We start from the raw sequence: 20,392 nt of genomic DNA on the forward strand, positions 1-20,392 counted from the left end.
ACAAAATCTGGTGCAGGTGTTTCAGATTTCAAAGACTTTGGTTCGAATCTTCACTTAGTCACATTCTCTGTAGAGTTTATTCATTCTCCTGGTGACAGTATTAGTTGATGTGCCTAAATTGTCCTACTGTGTGTGTGTGCATAAATTGGTCCCGTTATGCGCTGGTGTTCCATGCAGGGTTGCTTTCTAGCTTATATCAGTTTTGCTTTTCTGCAACCTCCTCCTGGACTAAGAAAGTGAATGGATTGAACAATGTAAAGTATAGGAGCAAATATCAGTTCATGTATCTCCTGTAACTAGAGTCCTGCCTTTAATTTAAACTTTTTGATAAAACAAGCTTTTTATTTTTATAATTTTTACACTGAGGATGAAATAAAATTTGACAGTGTAGTGAATCATATTGAACATTATATTCATTCAAAATTTTAGGTTCAAGTAATTATCTCTCCTTCTGAATGATTTAAAACACAAATAATATTTTGTTGATTTTAATTAATTTTACAGCACCCTATGATAATATTGATTGCAAAAGATTATATATATATATGTATGTATGTATATATAAATTATATATATATATACATATAAATACATATATATATATATATATATATATATATATATATATATATATATATATATATATATATATATAGTGGTCGAGCCATGAAATGTCTCAAAAGTGAAGGACTTTTGCGATGGCAATCAGGTCATCCCTATTATTTGTCACTAGACAAAATAAACTGTGTGAAAAATGGGGAAAAAAATGTGCAGCTTTGCACTGTTCCCCTGTCTGGGGTTTGTCATAAATCTCATGCAATGTTTCACAATGGGGCAATGCTCTGTTCTGCAGCTTGCTCTGTGCTCAAAAGACAACTTCTTTTGGGATGCCCATCCTTTATGGTGGTTGGACTGGAAGGGACTGGGTTAGGTGCCCTTATTCGGCGGCTTTTCAGCACTGTGAAGGAAGAATAAGACAATAAGACAAAAGGACAGAGTTAATGGTAGCCAAACAAACTCAACCCCCCCAAACCCCCCCCCCCCCCATCTTGGCATGTTGTTACAAGCATTTGCTAAGCCTGGAGAGGAGCCCTCCAACATGCATATATATATGTCAGTACAAGCACCTGGTTCAAGGTCCAAGCTACTACCATTAAGGTTATATGTACAAATATTCATGACAGTGAGAATGTAGCTTAGCCAAAACTGGTTACATACCTAAAAAAGCTCACAAAACTGGCCAATATTATACTGAATTCCTTTGGTCCTTGCAGTATTCAATCAGCAACAAGCAGCAAAGAAAGCTGTGTACCACCCCCATTCTGTTTCACAGTAATGCTCCTACTCAACACTGCATGAGTTGAAATGGCTGTATCTGACATATGATGGGTTCAAAGAGATGCCATACCCACCCTACTTATCAAACCTGGCCTAATGTGACTACCACCTGTTCCCCAATATAAAGTTCTATGTCTGCACAATTATGATGATATTATATTTGCTACAGGAGAGAGCGGCTGCACATGCAGGCCAAATGATTGATTTGAATGGGATAGAAATTGTGACTCTTCAATTTCACCAGGGTGGTGGGGCCTAGTAAACGTTAACATTATACAATGTTATTGTCTGTTATACCTGCCTTGCTCTCTCCACCTTGCATTTTTTAACTTGCACTGCATTTTTATCACTCTTTAATTAATATTGTTTTTATCAGTATGCTGCTGCTGAAGTATGTGAATTTCCCCTTGGGGATTAATAAAGTATCTATCTATCTATCTATCTATCTATCTATCTATCTATCTATCTATCTATCTATCTATCTATCTATGTTTGTGAACATGAAAACTATTAATGTTTACTGGGATTGTGCTGCAAAAAATAAAATGTTCTTGCTTTTACTGGTCTTTCTCTGAATAGATCATGCTCGAAACTTCAGTCATCCCTTACTAACCCATACAGATCTGATCTTGAAGGTCTCAAGAAGATCAACGATTCCACCTCAGTCAAACATTTTAGATTTGTTTGCATGACTGAAAAAATCATTGAGAGGTTTTTGGACTGATAAATGACTATTTACTGCCACAATTATAAAAATAATTAGGCTTTACGTCTGGTAGACAAAAAATACTGTCTTTTAAATCTCTGTCGCTCTCCTTAAGAAAAAGTAAATTGCACAAAAAATATTTACCATAAATTAAGTTGATTCAATAAGTTGTTTATGGATAATGCCAGGTCCAATAATTCCGTTTTCTATTTTTTCATCTGATTATGTTTGTTTAGTTGTATCATTTATTAGAAAATATTAAACTAATTATGTCAAAAACTAATAATACAGTAAACAATCTGCTCTTCGTCCAACCGCCATCTGTGGCAATACTATACGCGTCGGTTGTATTACGACGTTGGTAAGCGTCCTACTTTACGGCAGTCTAGCTGTTTCTTATCTTTATCCCCCTCCCTGCCAACCCGGTTGCCTGGTGGCGAACAGCCGCGTCTTCCCATTTCGTGGTTGCTGTTTGCAAGTAGGAAGACTCACAGCCCGTGGCATTCAAATCTGAAATATTCGGAACTACGGCACCTCAAACGAACAACAGAAAACAAGACCGAGTTGTGGAAGGTAACGAAGGATTGTTCGGTGTCCCGAGAAGGGCCGCCTTTGGTGCGGTGAGCAGCCCGACTCGTGTTCCCGTTACTGGTGCGTTGATTTGTTGTTTTCCGTCTGTTCGTATGGAGATTTGGTATTTTTATCAAATGTTAAGATAGGCTTGTTTGCAGTACTGTCTTTAATTTCATATTGTAGTTTTATATCTTAATTATTACTGTTGGTATTTTAATTAAGGGTATTTTTGCAATGATTTAATAGAAGACCCAAGTTGTTAAATTATTACATAGAGATACATTGAGAAAGTGTTCACAATTTGGGGTCTTCAACAGTTCACGGTGGTGTGATTAGTGCACACTTTTATTAATGTTCCAGAACTGTAACTTTAAGCAATCGTCAGTTCAAATCGTTTCAAGTATCTGTAGGCTTTTTGAACAGTCATCCATGGGCTGATTTTCAAACCCATGTTGTTAGACTGTACATTCTTCTATTTTTATATCGTCACGTAAGCACCTGGTTAAATGAAAAAATAGTTTTTTTTATAGTGAGCATATAGTGAGTAGGCAAGATGAAGCAGTTCTATCTCATTTAAGCATGGTAAAGTTGTGTATAAACTTGGGGAAATTACAGGAATCTACTGTTCGGGATGAAAGCACTTTTAATCTTTTTTTAAACATGTGGAACCGGCATACATAACTTTAGACACCGACTCCTCTGTTCGTAATTAGACTAATTTATTTAGTTGTTTGATTGAAAGCGCACAGCATTCAAGATACAAAGCATTTCATTCCTGCCAACGTGAATTACAAGGATATTGTTTAGTACCCTAATCTGTTACAAAAAAAAAAAAAGAATTTTTTTTGATGTACATTGTTGATCCCCGAAGTGAAGTTGTCTTTTCGCATGACCTTTGTTTAGTTTTAAAGGCTGTAGCGATGACGTTGTCCCTTTTTTGCATTTTATTAAAAAAGTCACGAACCTTGAGTATCATTAAACTTAACACAAAAGTTAGTAAATTTAAAAAAGCTACGTTTTTATCAAAAGGCTAGAAGAAGAAAAAGTGTTATGCAATTAGTATTTCGTAAATTGGAACATTTAACACATTGTATTACAATTAATAATTACAATTTTTACAATTTTAGTTGGAGTTGGTACAAATTCACCGACTGCAGTAATCTGCTAATTCATTCAATCTCGTGCTGTACAGCCTGTTCTTCATTTTTACATTCTTAGAGGATCAACGATTATGCCATAGGACTGCTAAAATATAATTTTACTGTAAAAAAAAAAAAAATTTAATTAAAAAAAAGGCTAGAAGAAATTATTGTATTTGTGAAACTGGAAATTTTAGCACATTTAACAGTTTACAGTTACAATTTTAATCATAGCTGATACAATTTACTTTAATATACGTATTTTTTAAATCCGTGATGGCCATTACAATTTTAATCATAGCTGATACAATTTACTTTAATGTACGTATTTTTTAAATCCGTGATGGCCAGTGCGATTTTTCTTCTTCTTTTTTTTCTCCTCTTTCTACATCGTAGTGTGCCGCAATAGTAACATCACTTCAAGAGAAGCCCATTGAATCAACAAACTAAGTGTTATAGGATGTACTCTCAGCCCAGTGCAAGTAGCAGCAGAGGAAAGAATGAAAACAAATTTGAGTGCCATTATGAAAAATGCTGCACATCCTATTTATGACACACTATCTTTGAGTGTGTTTAATCAATGAATTATTCAACACAAGTGTTTTATGAAATGCTACTGGGACTCCTCAATGGCAAAATTATTTTATAATGCCTCACTGCGACTACTATCTTATCATAAGTTAAAAGTTTTTTCTTCTTTTGTAATTCTCATGTATGACTAAGAGAGGTTATTGTTGTTTGTTGTATATCTTGAGATTCTGTGAAAGGTAAATTTCTCCTTGGGACACATAAAGTACTATCGATTGATTTTAAGTATGTAGGCCTATAACTTAAATAGGACATGATCACATGGGTGAAGCACAGACTGAATATACAGTGATATTAGTGGTTGATCTTATAAAGCTCACTTAATTCTCAAAATGATTGACAGTGAGACACACGTCGTTTTGTATTTAACAGAGCTAAGCAAATGGAGAAAAATTTGGAGTCTCTTTGACTGCTGTGCTTCTCACATTTTTAATTGCAAAATAATAAAACACTTAGTGTCAGTTTTGCTGGTTAGCTTGTAAAATGTTTTTAATTATGTCTATAAACTACATCATCTGGAGATATTTTCTGGTAAATGCTGTCAGTGTAACTTCACCAAAAAGACTTGCCAAAACATTTGCTCTAAATTTACAGCTTTAACTTTTTAAAGTAATACAGTTAAACAGACAACTATTTTTCTTTTTCTCATATTAGGTGTCTTACACAGCACATGCTAGTACCCTTTTTCCTTGTAGACTTTTGTTTCCTTCCTTAAGTAAACGTTGCATATTGTAGCCATAAGTTTTGGAGTGGTTAATGTGAGTTAACATAATAAATGAATTCATAAAGTTAATTATTTATCCAAATGTTCAGTGTAATCTGATCTTAGCCTGAGAGTTGCACGATATTATTGTATTTAAGATGCCGAATTACAGGACTAAGTATCACATGGTATACTGAATTACATGACTACCTAATGATGACTTTTTTAAGCAAAATTGCACATTTCCAAAGTATTGTGAATTCACCACATTCTGACAGCCCGTTAACATGCTACCTAGGTATGACAAGTTCTGATACAATACAGACCCTTTCTTTTTCCTTTTTAAGTTCTGTCATGTTATAACAAACATGTGACATTAGTCAGATGAGCATCTCTTTTGTATAGTCCAAGGCATCTCTTGTACTTCTTTCCTTGTAGCTACATTGCATGCATTGTACTTCCATCTGAACACTCGTTGATTGTCTACCCTTGCACATACATGAGTCTGCCTCTACTATTTAAAAGATAAAATCAAACCTGTTTGATATTTTTTGGGACAAGTTGCAGACAGGTATGACTGGGTTGCTGGGGAAGTCAACTAGCAGTCACACAAGTGTGCTAGAACTGCCCTAGCTCACTAAGATTACTTAAATGATGAGTGTGACTGAAAGTAACTGGAAAAATGGTGTAGTATGATAGGGCTTAACCATGGAAATGACTAGGTATGTAAATAGATATATTTGCAATGTTCTTGCTGTCACTTTAGGAATGAGAATGTTCCCATTAAGGTGCTTGAATACCTGCTTGTTCAGTTAGTAGCTGAATAACATGGAATGACAAGATATGTACTGTGTTTTCTAAACCTTCATTGATGGTAAAGCCCATTGCAAAGCATAATGATCAGCCACTGCTTGCACATTTTAGTCTGTCCCAAACTTGCAAACTAAAAAAATGTATTTAGCAGTGCATTGCACACACCCACGCTCAACTGCCTTTCGCCTATTTATGGTTTCCATTTAATCCTGTATAAATTTCTTAATCATAAGAAAGAAAGACTTATAGAGATGTGGTGTGTAAATTCCATGGTTATCTACCAAGGTGGGATTTTAAACCCAGGGTTTCTGAAGGTGTGAAGCATCTGCCCTAGCCAGTGTGCTATCATGCCACCTAGGATCCATAGATGTTTAATACACAACATATTCTTTGCACATTGTTGGTACAATAATAAATTTAGTGTATTTGTATTTATGTGATTTTTCTCGAATTCTAGTAGCATGCCAGTATAATAGCAAAATTATTCTTGCTGCTTAATATTAGGTAATAATACATCAGTAATTAAATGCACCCTTTGTAGTTCAATATAAACTAAAACTTAATTTAAATCTGTAAAAATTACAAGATGCTTATAATTTGGCAGTATGTGTGGTTTAGGTATTTGGCAACAAAGGGTTCATCGAGTTTAAACTCTGTAAAGTAAGATATCAGTTCAGTTATATTGATATTTTGGTTTTCTGTTTAATTATTTATTGAAGTTTATTCGGTTTAAAGAGCATGGGGATAACCTATTATTGTATAGTTCACTGCCATAACCAATTTGGATTCAGTGACTCTTCTATGTCAGGGGATTGACACATTTGTTAGAATGCACAGGCATATTTATTGTATGACTTTAATTACAAAAGATAAGTGTTTTAAGTAATGGATGTAAATTATTGCAGTTGATTTTTACATAACTATTTTTTAAAAAAGTGTCAGTTTTATGTATTCTCCAGTAACGGACTATAGTGATAACATGCAGTGAATACACGTGACTTGAGCAATCATAGTTTTCACTAGGGGGCTTCGCCCCCTGCTCGCTTCACTCGCCAACCCCCGTGTTTGGTTAATTGGATATACAATTTCACGTTTTTTTTTTTGTAATTGTTTCAATTTCATTATTTTTACTTTTACTTTAAAGCCTCATTAAAAACAATTTTTTTGGAGACACATTGTGACAACGCAACGTATAAGTGCCCGTGAGTGAATATATTCTCATAGCATATGGTCCATTATTGTGTAAATCCACGTTTTGTCCATTGAATGATGCGAATGCGAAAAGACTTTGTTGTCTACTCTTTTTTCAGACCTCAATTTGTCCCGGTATTTTTTCAATTACACCTGGTTCTGATGATTAATCACCTTTTGTGTGCGGTAATGCAATCGTTTCTATCTTTTCTTTGATACTGTAGTGACTGACATGATAAAAGTGTCACTAAAGGTTTACCTGAAAAATTGCCGACTTCCTAACCCCAAACACAACTTTCTAGCACCCTCTCCAACAACCCCCCTTACCGCATGAAATCAATACCCCGCTATCAGTCCTTTGTGCTATACTCCGCCTTCCCTCAATCGGACCTAACAGTCACTTAAAACCAAAAAGCCCTCAACCTGGGTGGGACGCTACAATACTGTCGAATTTTACTGCTTTCATATTCTGTACCTTTGTCTGCATGTGTATTGCGCCATCGTTTGTTTGAGCCTTTTAAATTCCACTGCTTTCATAATCTCTTATCTGCCTTTTTTTCTCTCCAATGCCTTTGGGTGTCTATTCTCCATATTGTCCTTATACGCTTTCTATGCGCTGAGAGTACATGATTTGTGTGTACTATGTGCTTTTACACGATTGATTGTTTTTTGATCGGTGTGCTCTTATATATTCCGTACTGTCTTTGTGGACCTTTGTGGACCCCGTAGTGTCTTACGTTTGACTCTGGGGTGCAGTGCAGAATCCTCTTTTCTGTGTGGCTGTGTCGTTAATCGTTAGCCATGGGCTCGTGTTTGTATATCCGTCAGTCAAGCTCGTTCGTTTTGAACCCGTGCCTGCTTTGCTTCCGCTGTTTCAGACGCGTGTCATAGGCGCTTGCGTTCATTGATCTTATCCAGGTGGGCTTGTGTGTGTATCGTTGAGCTGTATTGTGTTTGAATTTGGCGTAAAGCATTCAGCAGTTTGTACAATCCCAAGCAGGACATTATTCCTAACTTCACTCCGCAGTAGTGCCACTCACAATATGGCGGTTGTTTTATTTGCTATTTCCGTTAGTCGAGCTGTACGCGCCTGCGCAGTACGTCTCATGGTCCCATCGCCATGTCCCTGCGTCCATGCCATCCGGTTTACCATTCTCGGTTAGTAATATGGATACTCTTACTGTCTGCCGCAAGAATGATTTAAGATATGAAGAGGTAGGGGTAGTGACAGCGAAAGTGGTAGGGAAAGATAACAGCACCCTTATGCATGCGCCACATGGCTGGCCTGCTGCGTGCTGCCGAGAGTTGATTCTACAATAAAATAAAATTAAAAGAGGAATAACCTTGGAGGTCAATCATCACCCCAAAAGCTAATCGTAGACGTCCTATAGTATATGTGTACCAAATTTTCAGGTCAATAGGTGAACTGGTTTGTGAGCTACAGGTGATTTAAAATCCTGGACAGGCAAACAAACAGCCATGGTAGCATATTATATAAGAAAATTTACAAACTGTAATACAGAAAATTTATTTATGCATTTTTATTTTTATAGTTTTTTTTTATTGTTTTTTCCATTGCTCCTTGTAAAATTGCTTTCACGTTTACCATTTCAGTTGGTGGTTTGATATGTAACATCCTGTGATAAATAACTTTTGCATTTGCACTTTTTCTTTGCCATTCAATCCTGCTAGCAACCCAAACCAAAACTGCAGTGATGCTGGAACAAGTAGCTGGATAAAAACATTGATTGGGTTTTCATTCAGTAAAGCGTTATTAAAACATCTTTAAAATACGTTTGATATTTCACTGAAATTAGCTTTGAAAGTACTTGACAAATTAGAAGTGCCAGGTTTTCTCCGAGTCCTGATGTGGTGGGAAGGGATGGTTGGTGTTCAGTTGAAGTAATTAGCTCTAGGGGAGGTGGGGCATTACCAGGTTTGATGCTTGGGTGGTGTATAGCAGTGCTGTAGATTCAACCACCTTTTTCGAGTCTACATCTACTGCTATTTAGTGCGTTTACATGAGCTTTAATAACCTGGTTATGCTCAGAAACCCATGTGAACCCTTAATCCTGTTACCTAAACAGAGTTACTGGTCTCTGAGAAACCAGGTTAACACATGTAGATTTCTCTGTGACTAATCTGATTGTGCAGCCATGTAAACCCTTAACCTGGTTATACTTAAGGATTTTGCAGTCTGTGTGTGTCTGTTGTACTCTATTCACCTATGCATGCATTTACTTCGTACATGCTTTCAACAGCCAAAAGGTAGAAGTGCCCACAAGATTAATTTCCTTTTTTTGTGCAGTTTAATCACATCAGACCGTTTTGCCAAAGGAGATCTCCAGAAGCGTACTTGCACCGTGGGTAAATGTTGTTTTGTTTTTTTTTTTAAAAAACAGGTTTCTACCTTTACTAAGGTGCTAACCTTATCCTGATTTTTATTGTGTATGTAAATGTACTGATTGAGACACTGCTGTACAGTATCCTTGCAGATTCACTATAAACAATAGATGTAATCTCTCAATTATAAAGAAAAATCTTGGTGGAAGGGAGACCAGGGAGAAGAGACATGATCTTCTCGGAAGACACTTAAAAGACCCGCGAGATGAAAGAGATTGGCCACGGAGCATCTTGCGGGGACCTTAAACATGAGACTTGGTGCCAAGAGATTGCAATTTGACGTCCCTCGAGAGACTGTAACGTCACGCGAGACAAGGCAGTGAGACAACATTTTAAACAAGTTCACGGACATCTAACCAAGCAGTTGTTGGAATGCTTTTGGTAGTCAGACATCATGTGCTCCCAGCTCTTAAAATGACAACAAGCGACAAGCAGAACACGCAGCTTGCCAGCAGCAGCAGGTGGAAGCCAGCAGATGATCCGACTGCAACTCCTTAGCATGCGTTCAGCCCCCCCTTCACAACAAGAGCGGCAGAGACACAAAGTGGCAAAAGGACAGCTGCTGTACAGGCTTTTAAATGATCGATGCGCAGCACGACAAACATAACGGGCAGCTCGGCAGTAGCAAGACAACATAATCTGACTGCATATCCTTAGCGTGTGTTCAGCCAGATCCCCCCCCACACCATTCACAACACGAGCAGCGTTATACGTCCTGCGAGATTTAACCACGGCCGGGGCCGGAAATAAAGGACAAGTATTGTTTTTACAAAAGTTTTAAAGTAAAAGTTAAAATAATGCATATGTAACAATTCCCATTGTATATCCGGTAAACCAAACCCAGGAGAGGGCAAGCGAAGCGAGCAGGGGGCAGAGCCCCCTAGTCATATTAAAAAGGTATTGCCCTTTTCTGAATAAGGGCAGGGGGTGTACACAACAGGACACCTGAATGTCGTATGTAAACATAGAGGTCTAATCCCTGACCAAAAAAAAAATTGATCATCCGTCAAGTGTTCTTAAGTTGATTATTTTTTAGATGATCATGTTGCACTTCTATTGTAAAAATCAAAAACTATTGTGAAACAACAACAATGTAAAATCAAATATGGCCAAATTATTTCAAGTATGGTTTTTCACCTGGCATTACACTGAATGCTCTCTAAATATCTGTAATTTGTAACCCCTATCTTCCTTAAGTGTGGTGTTCTATATTAAAGTCACATTAAGCTGAACTGAAATTTTACATTTTCATTGACTAATCAATAGAAGATTTAATTCTTATGTACCACACAGATCCAGATCATCTTTCTGGTATGTTGTACTAGTAAATAACAAGATGACTGTAAATAACAACACATAGACTTCAATGATAAAGACTGTGCAAACAACCTGCTGTTGTTAGCATATAAAGCAATGCATCAGTCACTTAAACAATACTTGCACTTAGAAAAATAAGATTACATTACTTAAGACCTCCGTGTACCTTTTGGTTATTTCATTTTAATTTTCATACATAGTACTGAAAAAAACAAACAATACCTTATTTATTTTAGTAGTCTGGACAGAATAACTGATAATGGTAATATGGATGTTCTGATCGATCAGCTGGCAATCAGAATTGGCCAGTTTTCACTAAAAAAGACTGATCTCTAAAACAGATTTTTTTTTTCAGCCTCTTCTTTTCTAAGTTTTGTGGTAATTTAGTTTTAGAGCTTCTTTACACAAGGATTTACAGAAGTTAATCCAGCTTGGTCTTTTTCTCTTTTGCAGCGAGTGGCAAGTGGAGTAATAAACTGGACAAAAAAGTAATAGAAGTCGTCCTGTGCAGCTAGACAAATGGATAGAAAATCTAAAAGCAATGGACAATATCATGTGCTTCATATTTATCGTTAGCCAAAACATTTTTTATATCCATTGTGGCCCACCAGGCTGGCACCGCCAGCTGAACCCGACACAGACAAGCGTGGGACACAAGTTCAAGACACACCAGGTTTTTTTTCTTTTTCCATTGTGGGAAACACCTTTCCCGTTCCCCACAAGTATAACACAGTCCAAAGCACAGCACAATACACAAACAATTAATCCCTTCCTTTACTCCTCGGGTCAAGCTTCGTTGCTCCTTCTCCCGACTCTGGCTTTCCGAGTAATGGCTGCTGGCTCCTTTTATAACGCACCCGGAAGTGCTCCAGGTGCTTGATTACTCGTTTCCGGCAGTACTTCCGGGTGTGGTAGAAGAACTGCCCATAAGGGTTCAGCAGCTTCTGCTACAGCACCCCCTGGAGGCGCCTGCGAATCCCATCAGGGCTGCACCACATTCCAACTCCCAAACCATCTGCAACCCATTCCCATTAAATACAACGGTGATCCATCAGCAGCAACCTTGTGATAGATATTTATCTTTAGTATAAAAGGTTATATCCTGTGTTTAATATTTCCCACAGATGACTTTTTTAGGGTCTGGGTCAAGTATCAGCCAGGTACATTTACAACTTTGTAACTGACGGTGGCAAACCAGTAGGAGGACACAAGGCAAGGTAAGGAACTAGGTTGAGTTAGTCTGCTGAGAAAAATCTGAAGAGACCCACCCCTCTCAAAAAGACAACAGTGTGTTGCTAGGCAGCAGTGGTACTATCATATAAATTTTCTATCCCAAAAGATATTCAAACAGTGTGCTTTATTTTTAATAACTGGGTGAAGTGTGGCTACTTTGGGGGAAACTTTTAATTTCTTTCTGACTTATAATGATGAGAGGTTATTTTGCTTAAGTTCATTTTATATATTTTTTTTCAAAAGGTATATGTGAACTTTACTTTTTAAATTGTAGTGAAACTTCATATAACTTCACAAAAATATTTGTGTATATTTTCCAATCCTACAGTCTCTATTCACAACCCTTCCTTACAAACCTTGCATAACAGAATCTGACTTTGTTTCGATGGTTTTGACTTGAATTGTACTAGTTGAATATTTGTACTAGTTAAATACGATCTTACATTTTTGTTCTCTTTATTTTAGAGACTGGATATGATCGGAGCTTTGAATGAAAATGGGTGACATTTTGGCATATGAATCTGAAATATTTGGACTGATCAAGGAGGTTGGTTATTAAAACTACATAGTTTCTGCTTTGAGATTTACATATTAAAATACAATATCTAAATTGCCAACAGACTCCGCATTTAGAGGGAAGAGGTTGTATGTTTTTAAAAGATTACAGAATTTAATGCTGATGGTTTACAGATTGAACTCTTGGGTGTGTATCCTACCACATTGATCATGTGTAAGCGTACGGGTATGAAAGAATGGATTCTCTGGTACCTGCTTTGTGCCCAGTGCTGCTGGGATTGTCTTCAGACCCTGAAAACTCTAAATTGGATTAATTGAGTTTAAGAAGTTAGCTAATGTTATTACAAAGTTTTGATAAACTGGGAGAAGTGGGCTGTAAATGATGTTCCTATAGCAACACTACAATCGGTGTGCCATTTTATTTATATATTTAAAATTTAAGTTTAATGATTTTCATATTTAATATTTTCCATTTTAGACTACATTAGATTATATCAATCTCTGAATATCCATGATTTGCTGAATAATATTCACTGTCTTTTTCCATTTTAAAGTATTTAAGATTTTGTGACTTTGAAGAAACTGTGAAAATTTTTGAGAAGGAGTGCAAGGGCAAAGGAAAGCCTATCCCCAAGACTATAGGAAATGGTTTGAGAGATTCAAAAACTTTAATAATTCAGGTACTGTGAATGTTTGTCTTTTTGATATTTTTCTTAATAAAATAGTCAAACTGGGTTTGAACAGACTGGAAAATAGGTTGTTAACTTAAGAGCCCATCTCTACGTGTATATTTTGAGTGCAGAGACCTTTGGTTACATACCTTACTAATATGAAGTAGTTTATTTCTGGCAGTAATTTTAGGTTTGTGTGTATATATAAATGTATGTGTTTTTTATTTCGCAATTTCAATATGCGCATTAAGTAGGTTAATGGAAAAATGGCTAATGTTAGTGAAGCAGACATACAATTAAGGCAGTGAAAAATCTCCACATGAGCTTTTATTTAGAACTGATATTCAGGGACTGAAAAACCCTTAGTGAATTGAACTGTGATATATTATCAAGTTATTTGTGTGAAAGGCAATATAGTTGCACAGTAGTATCTCCAGGAGACTGGTCAATGTGGCATTTACATGTTCTACAATTTGTCTGTATGCCTTGTCCATCTCACTGCATCCTACCAAGAAAAAAAAAAAAACCCTTGGGATTCCTTTCAGATCACAAATGTATGAATGTTACGTTAATTAGTTTTGGTGATGGTCAATGTGGTCTGTAATAATTTTGCTCACCATCCAGTGTTCATATTTGCTTGGAGCCAGAGTCTTCTTGGATAGGACTCTAACTTCCCACTTCGAAAACTCTGTAGTAGAATAAGGTAAGTTTGACAGTTTGTCATGGAGAACTGGGCAATTTCAACAAGTATATGTAACTGTTATAAAGGATGTATTCATAGAATATTTAAAAAAAAAAAAAAAAACTAAGAGGAAGTTCTACTATTTGACTGCTCGGTAACAACCTAATGATTTTGTTAGTTATGACCTGAACATAAACTGTGAGCATACAGTTCTTTTTCTATAGTGCTGTTTTTTTTCCTTGTTAGAAGGAATTCTTGACTTCATTTGAGGATGGTGATGAGAAGGTTTTTTTTAATCTGTGGGAAGAGCACATTCCTGAGCATATTCGAGACAAGGACCCTCAGTCACAAAAGCTGGAGTTTTACTTGCATATTCACTTTGCCATCTTCCCTCTAAAGACTACGCTCGGAGCACTGGTAAGAATCCATTTCTGTTATAATATTTTGTTGTTTTGTCTATTTGTAATATAGTTATGAAATGCTTATATAACAAAGGGAATGTGAAATGCCAGTGTTAACTCTTTTAGGGCTAATTTTTTTTTGTTTCTTTTCTCCCAGGGCTGAATATTCTTCCAAAAACTAACTTTTTTTAAAAAAAGAACACAAAGCAATTGAAATCAACAAAAAATATTTACTTTTGACAAATGTTACTGTCTTGCATGTTGTATGAGCCTGCATACTCTATGATTTCACATACATATCACATACATTTTACACAGCAAAGTCCTGCAAAGCCTGATCTCGCTCAAAGCAGCCAATTTCAGTCATTGCCACATTGCACTGCTTACAATATGTGTTGCTTTGGTGCCTACTTTTCAATTGTCTGTTGCTGCACTTTCTCACATATATTGTTAGTGTGTACTGTAGAGAGACAAGTCACCCGTTTGCCATCGTGCCATGCCACTGCCACCAAGTTTTCTGAATAAAACTTTGCAGCATCACGTACCTATCATCACGCTGCATAACCTGTCCAAAGCCACCAGGGGACAAAGCACGTTTGGACCAATGCTCTCTGAAGTTAAATCACCAGTTCTGTCCCATCTCTATTTGTAATGTCACAGCGCGCTTCATCTCGTCTTTTGTTGTGGGTTTCCAGTTTGAAAAACGAGAATGCGATGCAAGCGCAGCCCGCGATTCAAAAAATTTCTCTGCCTACCTGTTTGTCTCATCTGACAGTAGCTGAAAAGCAGCATCAGGAGAGAGCAGCCTGAAGTAGTTCAGCAGCTGGTGATCTGTCGTGTCCAACAGCAAGCCAATGTCTGTGTATTCCTCCCACGTGAACCTTGCCGTAGATGCATCGGCTGCGCGAATGGTTCAGCTGGCACGGCATCAGCTGGTGTCCGATCAGCTGATGCCGGCTTCTCACTCTCTTGTTCGATCTCCTGATCACTGTCAATAAAATCCGATTCTGAAAAATCAGAGTCTGACTCCGCGATAATGTGCAAAACATTGTCTGCCGAGTGTTTTCTTTTCTGCACTCGCTTCGCTCCCTTGTGACATGTCGATGCCATCTTGCCATTGTTTACATTTCGCAACTCACGCACACGCAAGGATTAGTTGCCGAGTCAATGAGTCTAGCATTCCTCCATGCACAGAGGGAATGCCTGCGACGTGACAGTGAGTTTTATCGCCATTAACAGCTGATTGTCGCCCTCTATCCCTGGATGTCAACATTCGCCCTCAACCCCTCCTGTCGACAAAAGTCGACATCCACCCTAAAAGAGTTAAAATAGTTCCTTTACTTTTTTAAAATTAATGTTAGATAAGCCTGAGGCACCCTTAAGGTATGATTTGGTGAAGGTAGGCTGACAAGTATTGCAAAACTATTTTGTTTTGTTATAGTTATTGTGATCAAATGTTTATTAATAAAATTACAAAGTAAATATATTTGAGCAATATCAGAACAATAACAGATTACCCCCCTCCATGCCCCACCCCAGTGCCAATCTCCACATAACTTTAGACATCAGACCATACAGGAACATGCATAAAAAGTCAACTGGTTAACTATAAGAGGTGGGTATTATGTCTGCTATTTTAAAATCAAAATGCATCTGATATAGAATCCATCTTCGTCTTCTTTCAGCTGCTCCCATTAGAGGTTGCCGCGGCGGATCATCGTTTTCCATATCTTCCTGTCCTCTACATCTTGCTCTGTCATACCCATCACCTGCATGTCCTCTCTTACCACATCCGTAAACCTTCTCTTAGGCCTTCCTCTATTCCTCTTACCTGGCAGCTCTATCCTTAACATCCTTCTCCCAATATACTCCGCATATATCCTCTGCACATATCCAAACTAATGCAATCTCGCCTGTCTGAGTCTGTCTCCCAACTGTCCAACTTGAGCTGACCCTCTAATGTACTCATTTCTAATCCTATCCATCCTCGTCACACCCAGTGCAAATCTTAGCATTTTTAACTCTGTCTCCTGCTTTCTGGGCAGTGCCACCGTCTTCAACCCATATAAAATAGCTGGTCTCACTACTGTCCTGTAGACCTTCCCTTTCACTGCTGTAAATCTAAAAAGAATTTAACCCATGTATCCTGTAAAGTATGGCATGAGACATTCCGGTGAGATAACATCTTTGGATTACGGTTAATTACCCATCTCGAGCTTATTCTAGTGTCTTCAGTGTAGTGTACCTGTTAGACAATTTAGTTGATATCAAGAAGTGCAAGTTCATCTGACCAACCAGATTTCCTTTTCCACCCTCCCAGGACAGAAGTGATTTGGATGAGAGGATTGCTGAATTTAAACATTATTTGGAGACGAGGGGAGCTGCAATGAGTCAAACTACAGAATTTTTACCTTATTATGCACTACCATTTGTTCCAAATCCAGTGGCACACCCATCATTCAAAGAACTGTTCAAGGTACCTCCTGTCTTTTAATGTATCTGACTGTTTTCTAGACTTACCTTTTTTCCGGTACAGGGTTGTGGGCATTCGCATCTTGTCTTAGCAGGATCCAACTGATTCAGCCACATGTTACCCTTATACACATTTACTTGTATACCAATCATCTTTTCATCTCACTTGGTTTTGAATTGTACCTCACTTTCATAGCATTACTTTTCACTGTGCAAGGAGATCAAATTCCCAACTCTCAGCTGTAACCTTGGTTAAGATAGTTATATAATCTTTCCTTTTGAATGCAAATGTGGCACTGTGTTCTTAGTAGTGTGTGTATATCTATAGGTGCATGTTAAGTTTGGTATTAGTTCATACTTGGTGAGAGCCCTAACTTTTTTTTTTTTATAATGGTTTGTCCTCCTCCTGACTGAATATCTTTATGAAATTAAGCTTGCAAACATGAGGCACAACAGTAATATATTTCGGATACTTTTTACCTATTTTATTGTTTGCTGATTACAAAAGTAAAAATAGAATTAACTATGTCAGTGCTGGCCTTTGTATTTTTTTCTGGATCAAGGAGTTCTTTGTTATGATTGAGCCAATAGCTTTAATGAATCCTCCTGAGTATTAAATTAATTTTTTAATCCTATTTTATTTTTGTAAGAAAAACTAAACATTGCGTGATTTCTTTGATATGTTTTAACAACTGCTGAGAATGTTAAAAAAATTGCAATAAAAAATAAACTTTAGAAAATTAAGATTTTTACTTTTAATAAGTAAAATCAGACCTTTATATTTTGAAGTTAACATTTTCAGCACTTCGGGGGGGTCAGGGGGGTTGGTGATTGTATTCCTTTAAATGTTAAGCTCCTAAATGCTTAAAGTATTTTGATGGGTATCCTTTGATAAATGTTGTTTGTGAGCATAATTTTGTAAATAATTATGTTCCAAGTGACACTGGTTTTCTTTTGAAATGCACGGAAAAGCTTATTGGAGTGCTAAAACAGCTTAATCTCAGCATAACAAGACATGGCCGTCACACATCCTGATTTCAAGAATGGTTTTCTTCTTTTCTTGATTTTTGGTCTGCTTCATCTCTCTTTTCTTTCAGTAAATTATCATTGTTCCAAACTTATGGCTCAGATAATTTGTGTGTGAAATCCATTTTATGCTGTCTTTCATATACTGTAGAAGCATGTGATATTTGCTGTAGAGATTCAGATTTAAGCTGAAAGTCTTAAAAGGAACATTTGAACTGTCTTCAGTTTTGCTGTATTTGCTTTCCAACATTTAAAAAGAAAATGGATTTTCCAAGTTGAGAATTTATGACCCTGTTTTCAGTCAAATGCAATTTTTGCATGAAAACTAGTTTAAGGTGACATTTTGTGTATTTGTTTTAAATACAGTATATATTTTTGCATTTTTTTTTTGTGTATAATTAGTTCTGTATCTCATCAAAGAGCAGGAGACTTAACGAAACACATCTTTTATGCTCATGAGAGTATATATTGTATTGATTAAGATGTTCTCTTAAAAGGATAGATTAGTTTATACCTTTTTATTATTAATAATAATAATATTATTTATTTGTTTTCTTCTTCAAAAGTTCTGATTTGATTTAGTTTATACTATGCATTCGAGGGGAAAACATATTTAGTTTGCCCAGTTTTCTGGACAATGGCAGCAATACTAGGGCCTAGCTCATCTTTGAAATTAATTGTAATTTAGATAGGTTTGTTGCATTATATTATGCATTTGTTTAGCAAACAATACTTTTTTTTTTTCATTTTTCCTTAGGATTCCTGGATTCCAGAGCTGAGAAAAAGACTGGAACAGTTCTTGTCTCTAATACTTAAAGCCAGTAATGCTCCAAAGCTGCTTACTTTATTTGTATCCTTGTATGAAATACTGAACATGAAATTAATGGTTATGGATTATATGAAGCTGTCATAAGTATAAGCATGCACAAACAAAGTTGTCCATAAGAAGTTCTGTTCTGTGGCCCTCATTTACAAACCTTGCAAATGCCTTGAGAGCCTCGAAATATACACATGGAACTTTCCATGTAACTGCCAGGATTTATTTAAAAATAAACAAAAAACTTAACATTAAAGCTTGCATGTATTTATGGAAACTCTGGTCCATTTGTACGCAACATTTCAAGCCACTCATATAATTATCCATATCACTGAGTTGTTGTTAAAATTTGCAATAACTTGACAAACATATTAAACTTCAAAAGTGCTGAGTATGATGTATAGACTTTATTTTAGCTCCTGTTTTAAGTTCTCTTTATGCACTCATACTGCAGTAAGGTCATCTAGTGAGAATGAAGCAGGTTTTGTTAACCGTAAGCTGTTACATTTCATTAATGCACAAGTCTTATGTGGTGCCAAGATTGAGACTGACAAACATTATGTCTCCTTAGAATGTAATGCAACAATCTCAAATAAGGGTTATGGGGAGCTGGAGTGTATTCTGGCAACATTGTGCCAGGGCAAGTCCTACCACTGCCGGGCCAGTACCCACATGGGGAAAATTTTAGAATTGACAGTTAACCTAACACATATCTTTTTTAGATGTGAAAGGACAAATGAAGTTCCCATAGGGAAACTAACACAAATTCTGGCAGTATGTGCGAATTCCACATAGACAGTCACTGGGCATGAGATTTGAAACCAGGATGCTGAAAGGACTAGGCAACAGTACTAATTAATGCCTCTGATGGTACATGTTAGAAATGTATTCTAAAATGCATAGCACATGTTTATTCACAAGAATTAAGTTAATGTGTGTCATTCAAATTCTTGCAATGTGACATTATTATAAAATATATAGTCTTGACACAGTTGGTGCCCGGTCTGTGTTGTGTGTCTGCACATCTTTTTATTCAGTTATATTTTTTATTAACATATGAAGCATTTGCTTGATTAATATTTATTTTTTATTTGTAAACTTTTATAGTATTAGTGAGTTTTTAGAGACATCACTACAGATGATAAATTATACAAAATATTAAATGTGCAAAAATTGTGCAGTTGTTAACTACATATATATTAAGTGGCACAGGATTTACTTAATTACATTTACTGAGTAAAATGCTATTAGTTTTTACATAATGCAGGAGGGATTGTACTTTTCGTGTGATGAGAGCTTGAAATGTTATTCTTTAAATCTTTATTAGCATTCTACATGTTGCTTGAGCCTTAGACATCCAACTTTCTTGAACTTAATTTTGTGTGTGTGTGTGAGGTGCAAGTCCAGCATGGCTGAAATAGCAGTGTTCTATGGGGAACTCAAAAATTGTATAGTATTTTACCACTGAATGGTTAGATTATATAAAATTATCAAATTGTGCTCTGAGTAACATTACATAATAATCAATCTTTTCCTTAATGTGAGTATTCCAGAAGGAGACTGGGTCAGGCAATAAAGGTGATTTTATTTCAGTTTTGTTCTATAAAGGGGAATTAATTATAGAAATGTTTGACCGAAATTAATTTTTAATGTGTAAACTATTTTGCTATTAACAATATATACTTCTATTCATCAACTCTTTCATTCAGTGTCCAAACCATTCTTTATTCTTGTTTGTCACATTTCATTTTTTCTATATGTCTGTAATAGTTGTAAATTTAAATTTTTACATTTTTTTAAATT

The 20,392-nt window shown here is 36.3% G+C and overlaps 1 protein-coding gene across 5 annotated transcripts in view; it reads left to right on the forward strand.

Moving 5' to 3' along the window:
• The first annotated feature begins 2,427 nt into the window (after positions 1–2,427).
• Positions 2,428–20,392, forward strand: part of LOC114646724 (lisH domain-containing protein ARMC9) — a 136,401-nt gene continuing 118,436 nt past the window's right edge. For 2 of the 5 annotated variants that reach the window (XR_007934032.1, XM_051922227.1), the window contains exons 1-7: positions 2,428–2,695; positions 12,470–12,551; positions 13,075–13,200; positions 14,120–14,290; positions 16,595–16,750; positions 18,530–18,622; positions 20,143–20,167. Coding sequence is in view for 4 of the 5 variants with exons in the window: in XM_051922227.1 (XP_051778187.1) it covers positions 12,495–12,551; positions 13,075–13,200; positions 14,120–14,290; positions 16,595–16,750; positions 18,530–18,622; positions 20,143–20,167 (628 nt within the window). In the remaining variant the exon portion in view is untranslated. The remainder of the gene's footprint in view (positions 2,696–12,469; positions 12,552–13,074; positions 13,201–14,119; positions 14,291–16,594; positions 16,751–18,529; positions 18,623–20,142; positions 20,168–20,392) is intronic. The other 3 variants (XM_028795043.2, XM_028795044.2, XM_051922226.1) reach the window with 2 other exon arrangements.

The sequence above is a fragment of the Erpetoichthys calabaricus genome, chromosome 2 (genome assembly GCF_900747795.2).
Source record: "Erpetoichthys calabaricus chromosome 2, fErpCal1.3, whole genome shotgun sequence".
NCBI classification, from domain to species: domain Eukaryota; kingdom Metazoa; phylum Chordata; class Cladistia; order Polypteriformes; family Polypteridae; genus Erpetoichthys; species Erpetoichthys calabaricus.